This window comes from Aphelocoma coerulescens, chromosome 9 (genome assembly GCF_041296385.1).
Source record: "Aphelocoma coerulescens isolate FSJ_1873_10779 chromosome 9, UR_Acoe_1.0, whole genome shotgun sequence".
In the NCBI taxonomy this organism is placed as follows: Eukaryota; Metazoa; Chordata; class Aves; order Passeriformes; family Corvidae; genus Aphelocoma; species Aphelocoma coerulescens.
The window spans coordinates 6,902,969-6,917,962 of NC_091023.1; the positions used below are offsets into that span (position 1 = coordinate 6,902,969).

General features: G+C 39.8%; 1 protein-coding gene and 1 long non-coding RNA gene across 18 annotated transcripts in view; one reads left to right on the forward strand and one right to left on the reverse strand.

Annotated features, from left to right (window-relative positions):
* The window catches only part of LOC138114722 (uncharacterized), a 136,821-nt gene extending 122,150 nt beyond the window's left edge, over positions 1-14,671 (reverse strand). For 7 of the 14 annotated variants that reach the window (XR_011152762.1, XR_011152763.1, XM_069024511.1 and 4 more), the window contains exon 1: positions 8,767-8,937. Coding sequence is in view for 6 of the 14 variants with exons in the window: in XM_069024511.1 (XP_068880612.1) it covers positions 8,767-8,857 (91 nt within the window). In the remaining 8 variants the exon portion in view is untranslated. Of the gene's footprint in view, positions 1-8,766; positions 8,938-14,430 lie in introns of those variants that run through there. The other 7 variants (XR_011152764.1, XR_011152765.1, XR_011152768.1 and 4 more) reach the window with 5 other exon arrangements.
* On the forward strand, positions 8,973-13,402 carry LOC138114723 (uncharacterized). 4 transcript variants are annotated; one of them, XR_011152771.1, is made up of 4 exons: positions 8,973-9,152; positions 9,324-9,461; positions 11,988-12,209; positions 12,705-13,402. It is a non-coding gene; the product is annotated as an uncharacterized lncRNA (long non-coding RNA). The 4 variants fall into 4 exon arrangements; XR_011152772.1 differs by lacking the exon at positions 9,324-9,461 and having other exon boundaries at positions 8,977-9,178; XR_011152773.1 differs by lacking the exon at positions 9,324-9,461 and having other exon boundaries at positions 8,977-9,152.
* Positions 14,672-14,994: the final 323 nt, after the last annotated feature.

Below are 14,994 nucleotides of genomic sequence, written 5' to 3' on the forward strand. Positions count from 1 at the left end.
TAACAACTGAGGGAGCAGTGATTGTGTCATGGAGCAAACTGCTGGAGTTGAAAGAGTAGGAGTACTTTTCACCAGTCACTGACAATGTTGTGCTTGACTGGACCACTGCTATAGACTTTGAAACCCCGATTGTGCTGAAAACCAAAGAGATGGTAGGTTAAAAGTGAGATACTAAGCCTCTTTCAGCTTGGGAGTCAATGGCCATGCATGCCACATTACAAGCAGGAGGACTTTTCAGAGAAGTTAGTGTCCTCTAAGAGTTTAATAGGAGCACTACAAAAGGTTTTTCATGTTCCTTTTAAGTAAAAGAGCAGTTCTGATAGCATCTACTCCTATTGAACTTTTTATTCATTCCAAACTTCCTTTTGCTCTGCAGGGTTGTTTTGTTTCTTGGCAAACACAGGGAATTTATTTGGGTACAGCAATACATCTTGACCAAGTATTTTGCAGTTAAAATATTTCTCTCTTTGTTGGATGGAATAAAAAACCCCACTGGGGCATTTTGCTATCCTGAAATTATTTCTACCATCTTGAAAGTTCTATGCCAGGATAGTAAATAAAACATAATGGATTTAGGGCATAGAAGGGGAGATGTACAATGAGGTAAACATTAGTCACAGCAAGTAGGAAGCAAAATTTATCACAAACATCACCAGTATCTATATATCTAAAATAATTGGTGCTTTTATACTTACAAGTAACCGTATGAATCAACCATTTCTGATCCACCAACTAGTGGGCTGGCATACACAAAACTATTTCTAAAGGGATAGCTCAAAAGTTAGGTCAAATTTTTACCAGTGGAAATTTCTTGCCATCAACAGACCTTGGCCAAGTACAAATTTGGCTTTAGAATTCTGAGTTTTTCCAGAATCAGTTTTCCAAACAGAACTAAATGAAAGAGCTGGATGCATAGTGAACTCTTGGAAAGCTGTCCTGATTATTAAAAGCTGAAACCAGAGAAACAGCCTTTACAATTAATGTAATACTGATCCAAAGGCAATTAATTTTAACTTTGGATGAATGAGGACTAATTTGCCAGACTTTAAAAGCGTGCCTTTTCCCATCCTGCCTGCTTTCCTCTGTGTAACTGACACCACACGATTTGTCTCACACGAAGGCCTGGATGGGTATTATTGCACATTAGAGGAAGTTTTACAGTTTGCTATCTACGACAGAAAAGAGAACAGATATTCTTTGGCCTCCTCTGAATGAAATATGGCTGTTGTCAACTACTGGATTCTGAATTCCGTGACTCAAGAAGTCTCTAGCTCATTTTAGTGCTCAGACTTCTTGCCCATGATGAATGGATTTTTAAACCTCAAACTTCCTTCCTATGTCATTAGAAAGTTTCTTTTAAATTACCAGGTGACCCAGGTACGAGTTCTACATGGGAAAGAAGGAGCTGCCTTGCCAAAAGAAACAGCAGGAGCAACTCCTGTGGTGAGCTGGGGGAATTAATGCAGCTCCCCAGCCCCACAGTGCCCGAGCACAGCCAACCTGGCAGTGCCAGCTGCAACCTCAACAACATCTCCAGATCTCCAGGAAAGGGGTGGGCAAGCCTGAGATTCAGGCAGGAACACAAACCAGCCATGAGAATCAGGCCTGCTGCTGGTACCCAGGATCAGCCAGATCCCCAGTGTGACAGTGCAAGTTGCTGCCACCCAAAAGCCACAAAGCTGCGGCGCGCCCAAGTTTAGCATCTCACTGTGTTTAGGGTGAGAACCCACAATCCCCCAGCTCTGTGATCTGCATACCTTTATATGATTGGTTCGTGTTTTCCCCTCCCTGTTCTATGTTAACTTTATTAATATTCATTTCCCTTGAGTTAATATGTATAAGCTCTAGAAGCGTCTGTTACACTCGACACCCCATTGGTTCCTTCTCTAAGTCCCTCCTATATGTTGTTCCCATTGGTTTCCTCGCTCTCAATACCGCCCTCCTGTCAAGTATCCCATTGGCTGTATCCCTTATCCCCGCCTTTCCTTCCCCACTATAAAATCCCTGGAACACCCTCGGCTCTTTGTCTTTTCCTCCCTCATCTGTTCCGCTGAATGCGTCTTCTGTGCGGAACCTGTACAAAGAGTCCCTTCTCTCTGCTTCTTTGCCTCTTCCTGCGCGCCCTCCCAGCTGGCTGAGGGACAGCTCCGTCGGCTGAGGAGCGCCCCGCTGTGCTGCCTGTGCGTGTGCCGCCGTACCGCGTGTGCCGCCGTACCGCGTGTGCCGCCGTACCGCGTGTGCCGCCGTACCGCGTGTGCCGCCGTACCGCGTGTGCCGCCGTACCGCGTGTGCCGCCGTACCGCGTGTGCCGCCGTACCGCAGCCCCTGCGTGTGCCGCCGTACCGCAGCCCCTGCGTGTGCCGCCGTACCGCAGCCCCTGCGTGTGCCGCCGTACCGCAGCCCCTGCGTGCCTGGAGCTCCGGGCTCGCTTGCAGCTAACGCACAACGTGACACCCCGGCATTGCCGGGCAGGCAAAAGCCACGAGGCAGGGCTGAGAGCAGGCCAGGAAATTGGTCCGTGGGTAGAGGCTGGATCAGTGGGATCCATGGCACATGTGATCCAGAAAAATACTCAGTTCATTCTTGCAACTAAATACGGGCTTTAAAGCAGTCCTGAACTAGATTTCAACAAGGAGGTGTACTCTAGTTGCCTAAGCATAGGCTTCCTTTTATACAAAAGAAAGTAATGATTAAATTGCAGTAATTTCCCTCACCTCTGCTCCAAAAGCAAGATTAGCTTTACACATCAAGCTAATTTCTTCTAGAATGTAGAAATGTCCCTATTAACCTTACTTTTACCCTGTTCTGGAGAAAGGGAAAAATTCTTTTAAAATATTTGATAAGCAGTTTTAGCGAATCACTAAGCAGCACTACCCGCAATCATGTCCATGAGTATATTTGTGTGCATTGTTAAATTGTTCCAAGCATATCTGAACACCTCCTAAATTTTTATCTGACGACTAAAAAAGGAAGAATCAATAACCACTTCCTTCTGCTGCCAGATTAAAACACTCAGCAAGCCTTAACTCCTTTTAGTTAAATTCTAAACCAGTGGAACTCAGCTGTTCTGGCAAATCTTAATTTGTTAGCTTGTAGCCTTGCAATTTTCAAGATCAGGAACAGCTGGAGGCCAGGCAGGCCCCAGTTCTTAAAATATGGGCACAATTCCTATCTCTTGCAGTTTGCAAATGCATCATGCAAATGAGATAATGAAAATCAAAATATAGGATGAACAAGAGCTAGTGTTGTTAAGGTTATTTTGGGTCTTTATTTTACTTAAGGGTGGCAGTTGTAAGAGGTATGGTCAATACCGGTTGATGGAACCTCCCTTTTCATATATTGTTTTTATAGAAAATTATTTTTCTTTACAGAGAATATAAAAGAAGGGATATCATTGTATTAGCCTCATATAAGATAAACTTTCTATATCTTCATTTGCTTAAATAAGTGATTATAATTGTTTCCATTTCACTGCTGCTTTTTACCACTCAGGGAGAACAGAATTCAACTGACATTAAGTGAAAAATTGTGTGTGAAAGAATATTATAGACCAGGTTAACGACTCTACTCAGTGATACTATTTTTATATTGTAGTTAATCACTTCTGAAAAAATACACCTGCTTTCCTCTTCTTCTGACTCATGTGACTATCAAGATTAGCAATTACAATGGGTAAAATTCTAAAACTTTTGTATCTGAACACCAGAAAGACATAATCCTGAAAAGTTTTCCCTCTAATACTGTTTGATATGCTGACATTGGGCTTTATATGACCTGGCATCAAGCTTGCTCTCACTGAAATCTGTAGCAGACAATCTTTTAAAACTCTACCTGGGACACACAATACTTAAATTGTATCCAGACTGGAAGTGTGGAAGGCAGTTATTTAACTTATTGCTTTGTAAGGTCTTCCTTGTTTAATCCCTCTTACCAGTTGCTAAACTAAGTAAAACTACACATAATGAAAACAGAAATCTGGATCAAGTAGTACTGACAAATCCAGTTACTAAATACTTAAGTACTTAAGGAACTTAAGGGAATGTTATAGGGAGTAAATATTAGGCAGGATTTCACTCTTCTCAGTTATCTGCTGAGGACTGTTCTCAGTACATTTGGTTCTCCAGTTGGCTCCTCTGCAGCCACAGAGATAGCAGTTAATTGCTTCACTTGATTAGAATTCACAGCTGCATCTGCAGCAAGAAGGCTCCTTCTGAAATTAACTGAGCTATCAATCAACAGAATAATTTGCTGGAGTGAAAAGCAACTAGTCAGCTGTGCACTTATCAAAAAACCAGCAAAGTTTCTCTGGGAAAACTCCTAATGTTTGATAAAACAATCATATGCTTCTCTCCAGCCTTAAACATCAATATAAATCATTGCCTTCTGCACTTTAACGGTTCTCAACACTTTTGCCAGCTTTCTTTTCTGTGTGCTACTGTGTTTACAGAAGAAATCTTTACAGGTTTCTCTAATACATTTTAACATGCAGCATCAATCACATGAAAGGCATACAGGGGCTCATGAAACTTTCTGATTCCATTTACTAAATGACGTGTTCAATAGAACTTTACCCATGCTGATGTCCTCTTTGGAAATTCAGCAAACCTGAAGTTAACAAGGACCTTGCTACATGTCTTACAGTAACTACTAATAAAGGGCAGGTTCCAAAGAAAGCAAGCATAAAAAATTACCTGCTCTGAATATTTTGGAAGAAAAAGTTACATGAAACAACTTACTACACTGATTGCTTTAGCCATTACAGCCCATGGTGTATTTTGAGATTTTGGTATCTCCTGCCAGACAGCCCACATAATCATTGAGGCCAAAGTTATTTTTTAAGAGGAAACTCAAGCTTTTTCCTGCTATAGGAAGCCTTGGATCTAACTGTATAGGCTATGGTAACTCCGTCAGTTCAAATCACAGCCTTCAAATATATATTCATCAATTTTGCCTGATTTCTTCATTCTGAACTAAGCTTGTTGATGCTTAATTATGATCACTGACAGGCTCTTCTCCCCCCTCAACTTGTGCACAGAAAAAATGAGTAAAACTCTTTCCTATAGAAAACTAGGCATTCATTGCCTCCTATGTAACTTTCTGACCCTGGGGCCATAAGAGCAATTGCAATAACATTTGTCATGCTTGTGTTTCTGCTCATTTCCTAAAACCCATGCTTGTAGTGGCTGCTATTCTCTGGACTATGCCCAGCAAGTAATACTTGTATAGGCTCTATTTCTGTGGTACTTGCATATAGAGGATCAGCTGACCTGTGCATTAAGAGCTTTGGAAAGTGATGTCTGAAGGCCAGTTTAGTGAAATGGTTTATCAAGCTCACAAACCTGATAGAACACTTGCAACACAGAATCCACGCTGAAAGCTCTTCCCTCACATCTCAGAGTCTCACATTTAGAGCTTTACTGTGAATTTAAACGTTAAACTGGTACTATTCAAACACTGATAAGTATTAAACTATTAGATTTATCAGTAAAAGAGCAAATACTTACATATTTGCAAATACTTTTGTCTTGTTTTATTTGATGACTTAGTGGGATTACTAATGTTTTCTGTTTATGCACTGTGAAGGTATCCAGGACTTTGCACAAGAAAAAATGCTGATACTCAAGCATCTTAAAAGGACTGAATTGTGCCATTCAATAATATGTCAATAATTTCTCCATGGCTAACTGCATAAATATTAGGCATGAGTTCAAGCTTTTGCAGCAGAGCAGGAGTTTGTCCAACATGATGTAGTGATTTTCTGGTGTCTAGTATGTTGGCAAGTGGACAGATGAAATCCCTGCAATAGAGACAGAATTTTCCCTATACCCGCTAAGTCTCAGGAGCTGCACGTTCAGCCACATTTTACTCAGCAGGAACATTATTGCCCTTCAAATTTTGGGAAGGGGAGGCATTTTATTAACTGCAATTAGAAGAGATGAGCACATTATGAACCTCCCAAGTGTCTTTATGTAAATAACTTAGACATTTTTATGTACCAGTCATATTTTATACATTATTTGTTGAAGTTACAAAGCCCTTCCTGCCACACAAATGAATGCTTACAATGCCATGGTGAGTATTCTTTTTACAAGTCATGACTGTTAATTAAGAATGAAAAATCAGTCATCAGATTAGTTTGTTTAGCAGTTACAACTTTTAGTGTGTTAAAAGTCATTGTCTACAGCAGTGACCTCCTTCAGGGACTTCATGATGGAATTCAGAGTTCACAAAATAGACACTGCTAGAACACTGAAATGCTGAACTGCTTGTGCTTCGAGGAAATAGGAAAGTGGAAACATAATTTCCTTTTTTAGTGAAAGATTAACACCAAATTTTCAGTAGCTGAGAAGTGGGGCATCCTATAGGCAAATTTCAGTATTATCAGCTCATTCCAAGACACAGCAATAAAACTGGACTACATTAAGTGGGTTTAAGGTGGAGAGCAAGGTCAGCCTCATAGTTAAGATTATCAAGAAGCAGAACCAATCCAAGGAAAAATGTCAGCTCAGTCTATTTTTTTACTAATATTTTTATGTTTCAAACAAGTTAATTCTTTCAAACAAAGTCATTGGGTGATGTTGTGAAATACAAAGGTATTGTAAATGTTAGTTTTCTAATTTGCCTTCTGATCTGTCTTTCCTGCCATAGTGCAAAAGGTTTTGGTGTTACTATTCTCAGAAATATTTCTGTATTCCAGTTAAAGCACACTTGGAATAACTGGATTCAAGGCAGATGTTATAATTAGAAAGCTGCATGTGCATAAGCCTGCATATTTTAGGACTGAAAATATACATCTGAACCCACTCAAATATCTTTTCAGAGGTAAGAGAACTGAAGGAAATAAATGTGCTCTTTACAGGGCAACTGTAGCAACAGTAAACTGATTTTATTGTTACTCCAAACTGTGTGTGCTGTACGTTTTAACATTCCCTCTAAAGCTGGAAGTATTTCCAAGAAGCTACCTGATAGAGGGAAACACTGCAGCAGCTTTGAGCTGACAGGACAGAAATGACTTCAGAAAACATGCTGTGCTATGAATTCACTATGACCAGACAGCCCACCAGGCTCTTTATGTGCTTTGCTGCACTACCAATATAAATTTTATTCCATGGGATTTTTTAGAATCAGGAATTTTAACTAAAACCAATTTAAAAATACAGCATTGGATAAAACACTACGATTGTTGCCTACAGCTCTGTCTAGATGTTCTTCAGGTTAAAAGCAGTTGTTTGGCATTTTAAATCTCATGGATTTGATTTGCATTCATTTTATCCTCTGTTCCTTCACTAATTAAAGTTTTAGGAATGCTTTTTGGGAGCTCTGACCCAGCATCTCCGAGTGCAATACAAGTAAGCTTCCTGTATGGGTACTGACCCATAACTGTGAACAGATGTGCTGCTTTGAGACAGACAGAGGTTACAGATGTTCTGCTGCCAGAAAAGAAATGCTGTTATTTCAGCGAAGCAAGAGGAACTCAGAGCACCTTGACCCATCCAAGGAACACCTTACCCTTTGCTTTACTGTTCTGCCAGGTTTTTCTTCTTTTCATATAATGTCGCTGATGAAGCTTTAATGTGTGGGAGACAAGGCTATTGCTGTTTATCAAGCCCTTTGAAATGTCCAAATGCATTGCCAGAACTGAGAAGCACAAGTTTTATTGAACTGACTCTGCAGTGAACTCTCTACACCAGGGTATTTTTACTTCCCCCTCTCCAGCCCCCCCAGTTGGTTTTCTAATAAAGCAGCAGCTGACTCAGCAGATATGCCCTGCTCTTTTCATTATCATTTTAAGAAGCTTAGAGGACAGGGATGCTGTATAAAGCAACTTTTTCAGTGGAGGAGAGTGATGGTTTCAGGGGGAAGAACATCTTAAAAAATTACTTTTTAGTAGCTTTGACTTGCATTGCTTCTTACTTAGTTCCTCCTTCACACTGAAGAGACAGCAATGTCAACACAGAGGAGCAGAAGAAGGATTAAGGGGAGACCCTTTCTGTTACTCACAGCTACCATTCCGCTGGATATTCCTTGTGAATACTGATTTTTAAGCCCACATAAATTCTGAACTCAGTTCTAGACCAAGAAGGTTTCAGGAAGATTTTAAAGATGGGGTCAGTCTGCTAGAAACAACAAACCTTGCCAAGAGAAAACATCCACTGGAATGAAACTAAAAATGCTTTTTGTGATTCCAAAGCATCAAGTCATGCACCACAGCATTGCTTTTAAAGCTGCAAATCAGAAATTAAAAAAGAAAAGCCACAACTTCTTTTCTTATCTATTTCAAATATGTGTAAGGGCTTCTACTTCTATGTCTGTGAAGATTAGAAAGACCTTAAGCTAAAAAGTTCTGCAAGAAAATTCATCTTCTGTTGTCTGTCTTAAGTATTTTGGGACACATCTGGTAACCTAAGCAGTTCTACTCCATTTTTTACAGTCAAGTTCTACATTTATCTTTGCCCACTTTCTGAGAAAATAATTAAACTATGTTTACAAAGTGGCACAATAACAGATTATTCTAGAAGGAGAGTGAGAGAATAATATTTCCAGAGAATACTGCACAATTGATTATCAGCCCACATTAAAGCACTGAATACAGGTGGTTTAATGATAAATCCTTATAAAGTCATTTAAGTGCTATGGTTAAAAATTCAACTTTAAAAATAATTATTAGACAAAAGAAATAAAAATGATCAGCAACTAAGGGATGTTAGTACATGTTATCACTTAATTGAGTGAAACACTCATTTGAGGAAAAGCAATCGTGCTTACCAGCTTTGGATGGTTGCTTTACAGAGGTTGCAAAACAGCAGAGATTATTTGGAGGGAAAATATCTCTGCAAGTCCATGCCATTAGGAACATAAGGAATCTTAAACTGGAAGTGCTGACATATGAGCAACTTCACAAACTAGTAAGCCCAAGCAAGAGGTAGACTATCAAGCTTTCTGATAAAGCACTGCAGCTGCCTCCCCTGCTGCCACCACTATACCTTATCCATCAGCTCAGAGACTGCATCCACCTGCAGCCAACAGGAGCCTCACCTCGGGAACTGGTGTTCTTCCCTAAGAGTTCTGCACACAGGGAAAGCATGCTCTGACAAAGTGGAATGCACTTACTGGAGGTGGCTCTGCAGCCCCCTGCTTCATTGTACGGCTCTGTAAGTTTGGTTACACAGCTCCTCGGGTGAGCACTTCATTCAACTTATGAATGGGTTCCTGTTTACTGGGGAAACTTGTTATAAACCAGCTCCATCTTGCCTGGCAGAATTGGATTTGTAAATCAGGAGGTCTGTCCTTAAAATAAGGGTCTGTCCTTATCCCTGAAATAGGCACTGAATGCACACAAAGGACAAACAGGAATGAGGAGGAAAGAAAGAGCCATTTTAGCCAGTTAATTGAGACTGGCTGTTGTTCGTGGTGACCAGGTGGTGTGGTACTTCTACAGACAACTGTAATAAGAATTGAAGGTGTGTGTTCTTCACCACTCACATAATATTGAAATACTATGCCTGTACTAAACATCACTGATTAAATTTTTATTGTTTTAATTGATACTATTTTCTTATATGCATTATTAATGATTTATGCATATGCCTCAATATTTCCATATAAAGCAAATAAGATTTGAGTTTTTCTCAAATTTGCAAAGTGCATATAGCTACATGATGGTTATATTTTTATCTTTAATCCTGGAAAGCATCACAATTAAGTTTCATTTGGGAAATTTAATTGAATTTTTAAAATTTATTTGCATCTCAGATCAATGTAGAAAGCAACAATAGAAACCAATGACTGTAATGAGATGAAGAAGGAAACTATGGCTGCAGAACTCTCCAGATGCACCCAGCTGTTATTAGGGATATTCTAATCCTGCAATCAGTCCTTAGTCTCATAGAACTAAACAGCTTTCTGACTGCAGAACTATGAGGTTTGTTGATTATGTCTTTGAACTCAAGATAGTCCAAGTACATAACAGCTGTTTTTCACAGAGAAATCAGACTTACTAAAAACAGCAGCATAAAGAGACCTGATGGTTTCTGGTAACACCACTATTGCATGTAGCCTCATTAACCAGGCAGAACCATTGTAAGCAACTAGATTAAATAAAGAGTACTTTATGGGAAAGATAGATTATTCTAACTGCAGCTGGTTCAGATTCTCTTTAACTTGTCTTAATTGCAATCAAAATAATGACATAAATTGCTAATCACATCACTTTGGATTTATAAAGCATTACAGAAGAACAACTTTGCAGCTACAGAGACATGTAAGTATTTCTAAACTACAAAGACAAAAAGGAGTCTAAAAATAACTGTTAAATGAACATGGAGTAGTTCAACTCTGTGCTGTCAATGAAAGTCCTCTGTGTCTCTGAAATTTATTTATCCCTTTAAGGTGACCTGTGACCAATGTGTTACCCCCTGTTATTCCTGAGTACATGACAGGGTCCAATCAGAAGCTGGCACTAATATGTGAAGGAATGTACCAGTGCAGTGTGAGGAAGAGTACTGCTTTGCTGATTATGAGTAAGGAGTGAAGCCATGAGATCTGAATTGACTATTATGGGTGAAAAAAATTTGTTGGTGTCATCTAACTCTCCAACCTTGAAAAAGCCATTTACTCAATCATATATAGAGTCAGCTTGTAAATACATTTCCATATTCAATGTCTAAGCTAAACAGAAAGTGCTATGAGACCAAAAGTGTTCGTCATGTACATTCATGTATAATTAATTATTATTATGCTCCTTTTAATCTTGCTTGTTAATACATGATGATATCCTACAAATACAGTAATTTAGCAACTGTTCCATTCCTTGAATATAATTACTTGATTTAGAAAAATGAATGAAAATTTGGGTGTAGGTAAACAGGAGCTCAGTGCAAGCACAGAACTCTGCTAGCTTCGCTGCCCAGGCTCTCTGGGGCACTGGGCATCAGCAGGTGGGAGACAAACATCTGCTGTCATTCCAAGAGCTGTTACTGGCAAGACTGGCCTTGCATTCCAAGGACTCATTTGTGCCATGTACAGAGGGCATCCTTCAGTATCTGAACTAGATCAACTAACTCCTCCCATGTACACAGAGCTTGTTTTGGGGACTGTTCTATACTTTCCTGGGGCTCTTATTTTATACATAGTATATATAGACTATTTTATACATAGTATAGTAAAAATGGTTATAAATCAAGGTGAGAGATGAAGGAAAGTAATTAGAAGTAGTAAGGGAAGCATCTTTCCCTCCAAGTACACAGTTTCTGAGTCAGCTAGTAGATATCATATTATCATATCCCTCACCCAGCTACACCCAGGACTGAAGCTGAAAGCTTCTCAGCAGAACCACACACACAGAGTTGTAAACTCTACCTCCTTTCAGGACTGACTTCCTAGATACCCTGGTAAGGGGAACTGAAAGGCTAAGGTGGTAATTTCCATGCCCATTAGGATTTAGACCAGTAGCTCATATAGGCTGTCATCCCCAGCTCAGAAAATGGGGAAAAATGTTTCAGAGACTGGGTGCCAGTTCACACAAACATTATTTTAATTTTACTATGAGCTATTAGCCTCCTTTATACAACATGAGTATCAAATATTGAGATCAGTATAAAGCTCTGTTTAGATGACAGGTAGGGTATCTACAGATTTCTCTTTTTTAAATGACAAATTAATTAAGAACTACAGCATACTCTTTCTCAAAAGCATATTCAGACTGAAGTTTTACCTTTTGAGTGGTAACTCTTTTAATGCTTTGTTACGGTCTAATAATTTGATAACCACCTGGGTTAAGACCCTTCCACTTCACACTGATTTAAGCTGGAGTTCAATATCTGGATCTGTACCATGTTGCTCTCATGGTCATAAAAGGTCTGTGAGGGAGACATCATCCCCCTCACCATCATCCTCCAGATCTTCATCTTCATTATCCTTCTGCCTTGTAGTGGGGTCAAGTGAGCAGTGTCATTCCTTAATTTGATGTTTTCTGTTTTATTTTGCAGGGCAGTATGTTCAGATCAGTACAGATGTTGCCACCAGTGGTAGCGCCCACCCCAAAGAGGAACTCCTCTCACAACAAAAACTAACCAGTCTTACATTAGACCAAGTGTAATACAGCTGACTCTCCACTATCCACTGAAATGGGAACTAGGACAAGTAAAGGGAAAAACATGGCTGAAAGGGTTACCAGACTGCATGGTGCACAGAGAGCTGTGTGGAGCCAGGTGAGACCCACCGGGATAACGCTGAGTTGGAGGTAACTAATCCCTGCAGAGGAAAGGCTTTGTGCCCCTCAGTGCTTACTGCTCTTGGTTGTAGAAGGAACCAGGGGCTGTGGCAAAGCACCAGCCCTCTTGTGGGCCCGTGTCTGCCTCATGGAAAAAGCTTCTTGGACCCCAGAATGTTGCAGGGAGTGCACAGATGGCCAGGCAGCTCTCCTGGGGTGTCCCTCAGGCTCAGCTCTGGTTGGGTTACACTCAGAGCAGCTCCCTGCAGAGTTGTGCATCAGTTTCTGTGCTGGGCTGGAAGTTATGCTTTATTTTTAAACATCTGTAAAGCACAAACCTTCAGCTTCCTGCTTATGAAATTGCCCACTGAAGTCTACAAAGGTTTTGCATTCAAAACAATTACACCTTTAATAAGTGATCTAAATGTCATCCTATAAATTAAGAAGAGGGTGTTCAGCAAAGCTCATTTGTTCCCATGTTTCTGTTATTTAGCTACAGTTTTGCAACAAGAAGACAGAACGAAATTCCATAGCTGCACTGCATTAGAAATGCTGTCAAGACTGGCTGAAGATTACTGATTCTGCTTCAGTTGGAATTTGTACAAGTAATGTTATCTAAAGAAGAACCATATGAGGGCAAATTGAGAAGCACAGAATGAAAACTATTAAAGTTTAACCTAGCGGCAAAGTACCTTAAAAAAAAAAAAAGAGACGTTCAGCAAACCATGTGAATACGTGAACATCTAAGCTAGCCAATGAGCAAACCAAATTCCTCCACCAACCCTTTATCAAACCCTAGTAAAATAGTATCTTCAGATCATCTCATTCAATTATAGATCCAATGAGTTACTTTTCCTTGATAATGCTGCATTTATTAATTTATAATTCATTAAAGAGGACTGATGCTTGAGAACAACAGGATGCACCAATTTTCCAAAGTACAAAGTGGCATATGCAAAAAGGAATATTTAACTACCAAAATGTATTATCTTAGCACAGGCAGTTATTATTTGATATGTACCAAACCTGCTTCTGTGAATGCTATTTAGATTAGAAATATGAGCAGTTTAGTTTGAAGAGGGTCTCAGGCAATAAATTATCTTTACCTGCAAAGACTCACTTTTATTGAGTTTTGCTTGCTTGAATGCTGGACAGTAGTGGTACTCAGCATTAACACTGCTCACTGTACAAAACTCATGCTTGTTCCATAAAATAAAAAAAAAAAAAGAGACATAGGGATGAATGATCACATTCTAACATATGGCAGCAACTCAAGCAATGAACTGAAGCAACAGTAGACCAGAAAAAGAAAGATAATATTGGACAGCACTTTCCTCAGCTAAGAAATTATGGGCCTTGTAGTTACAGCACAAATGAAGGAGACAGGAAATCTGGGATTTATTCTGGGATCTGCCACAGATTTCCTGCATGGCTTTAAGAAAGTCTTGTGGGGTTAACTTCAGCCATGGGGCTTTCATTCCTTTGAGAGCAGTTTGCACCCATATCTCAACCCTCCTGTACAGTGTGAGCTAATTAACACAAAGGGGAGATGTTACTGGTGCAACTTTTGTACATAAGAAACAGCAGTCAGACCTAATGCAGGTGAAACTGTATGATCTAAAGCAGCCTGGGCAATAATAGTCCAACCACCAAGGCAGGCAACATCCCCCTCCCCAGGAGCTGGCAAGGAGGGAGTAAAAAGGATGGGCACTCCAGCCATTGAGTAGCGTGGTTGTTACACTGGTGGAAGCAGGAAACAGAAATTTATCTCCACTGGAAGCCAAGACTTCATTTCTCTATTTTCTTCCAAGCATAAAAACTAAAAGGGGGACATACAGGGCTTGTAATTTCTTGAACTACATTTCCTTTTTGGTTTTCACACACAGTACATTCTCATGAAATGCAGCTTCCAGTGGTAGGAAACCAAGACACTCATGCCTCTAAAAGACACCTTCACATACTCAACTAACTTACCCCAGAGTTTTCACTTACAGAAAGTAGTATCATAATTTCAACAAGTCAGTTTTATTTCTCAGGCCTGCATGGCTTAATGTCTCAAATTTGAGCAAAACAGAATAAGTCCCACACGTTCCTGTTGGGAGCACACACCCTTTTGGGTTCTTCGGGCTGGAGAGATGGTTTCACTCATTCTCTGAGAACTACTCCAAAATTAAGATAATTAATCCCCAATAAACTATTTCATGTTTTAGGTCACTTACCTGGTGCTCTCAGATGATCCATTTTTATCCCCTGTGTTCTGAGCTATTTTGTTTCTACTCCATGTTGCTACCTGCAAGGGAAATAAAACCTCCAGAAGATGGCTCAATGCTGCTTAATTTCAGTTAACAAGGATCTGGAACAAGGCATTACCCAATTGAATTTCCTACCCTCTAGCCAATAGGGTCATTAAGTCACAGCAGGTGTTTCTACTTGTTTCATGATGTTAATAGAGACTTGGATGCTAACAGAGTTTGTAATGCATTTGCAGCTTTTGGTTATTTATGGAAAATGCAATCTAGAAAAGCCTTATTTTGAATTTAATCTGTGTGAAGAATTTATCAAACTTCTGTAGTGATTTATGTTCATCAGATCTTAAACAGAAGAATGACTTGTTCGAACTTTTGTTTTCAGAGAAAGGTAAGACTGGAATTGGACACTTGGGTCATAAAATAATATTGCATCCCAATACCGTAAATCCTCCTCAAAAATGAAAGATGTGGCAACATAGAGATGCATCCATGTAGCCCTAAATCACAACTTCTGTTAACAACCTGTCTTTATAG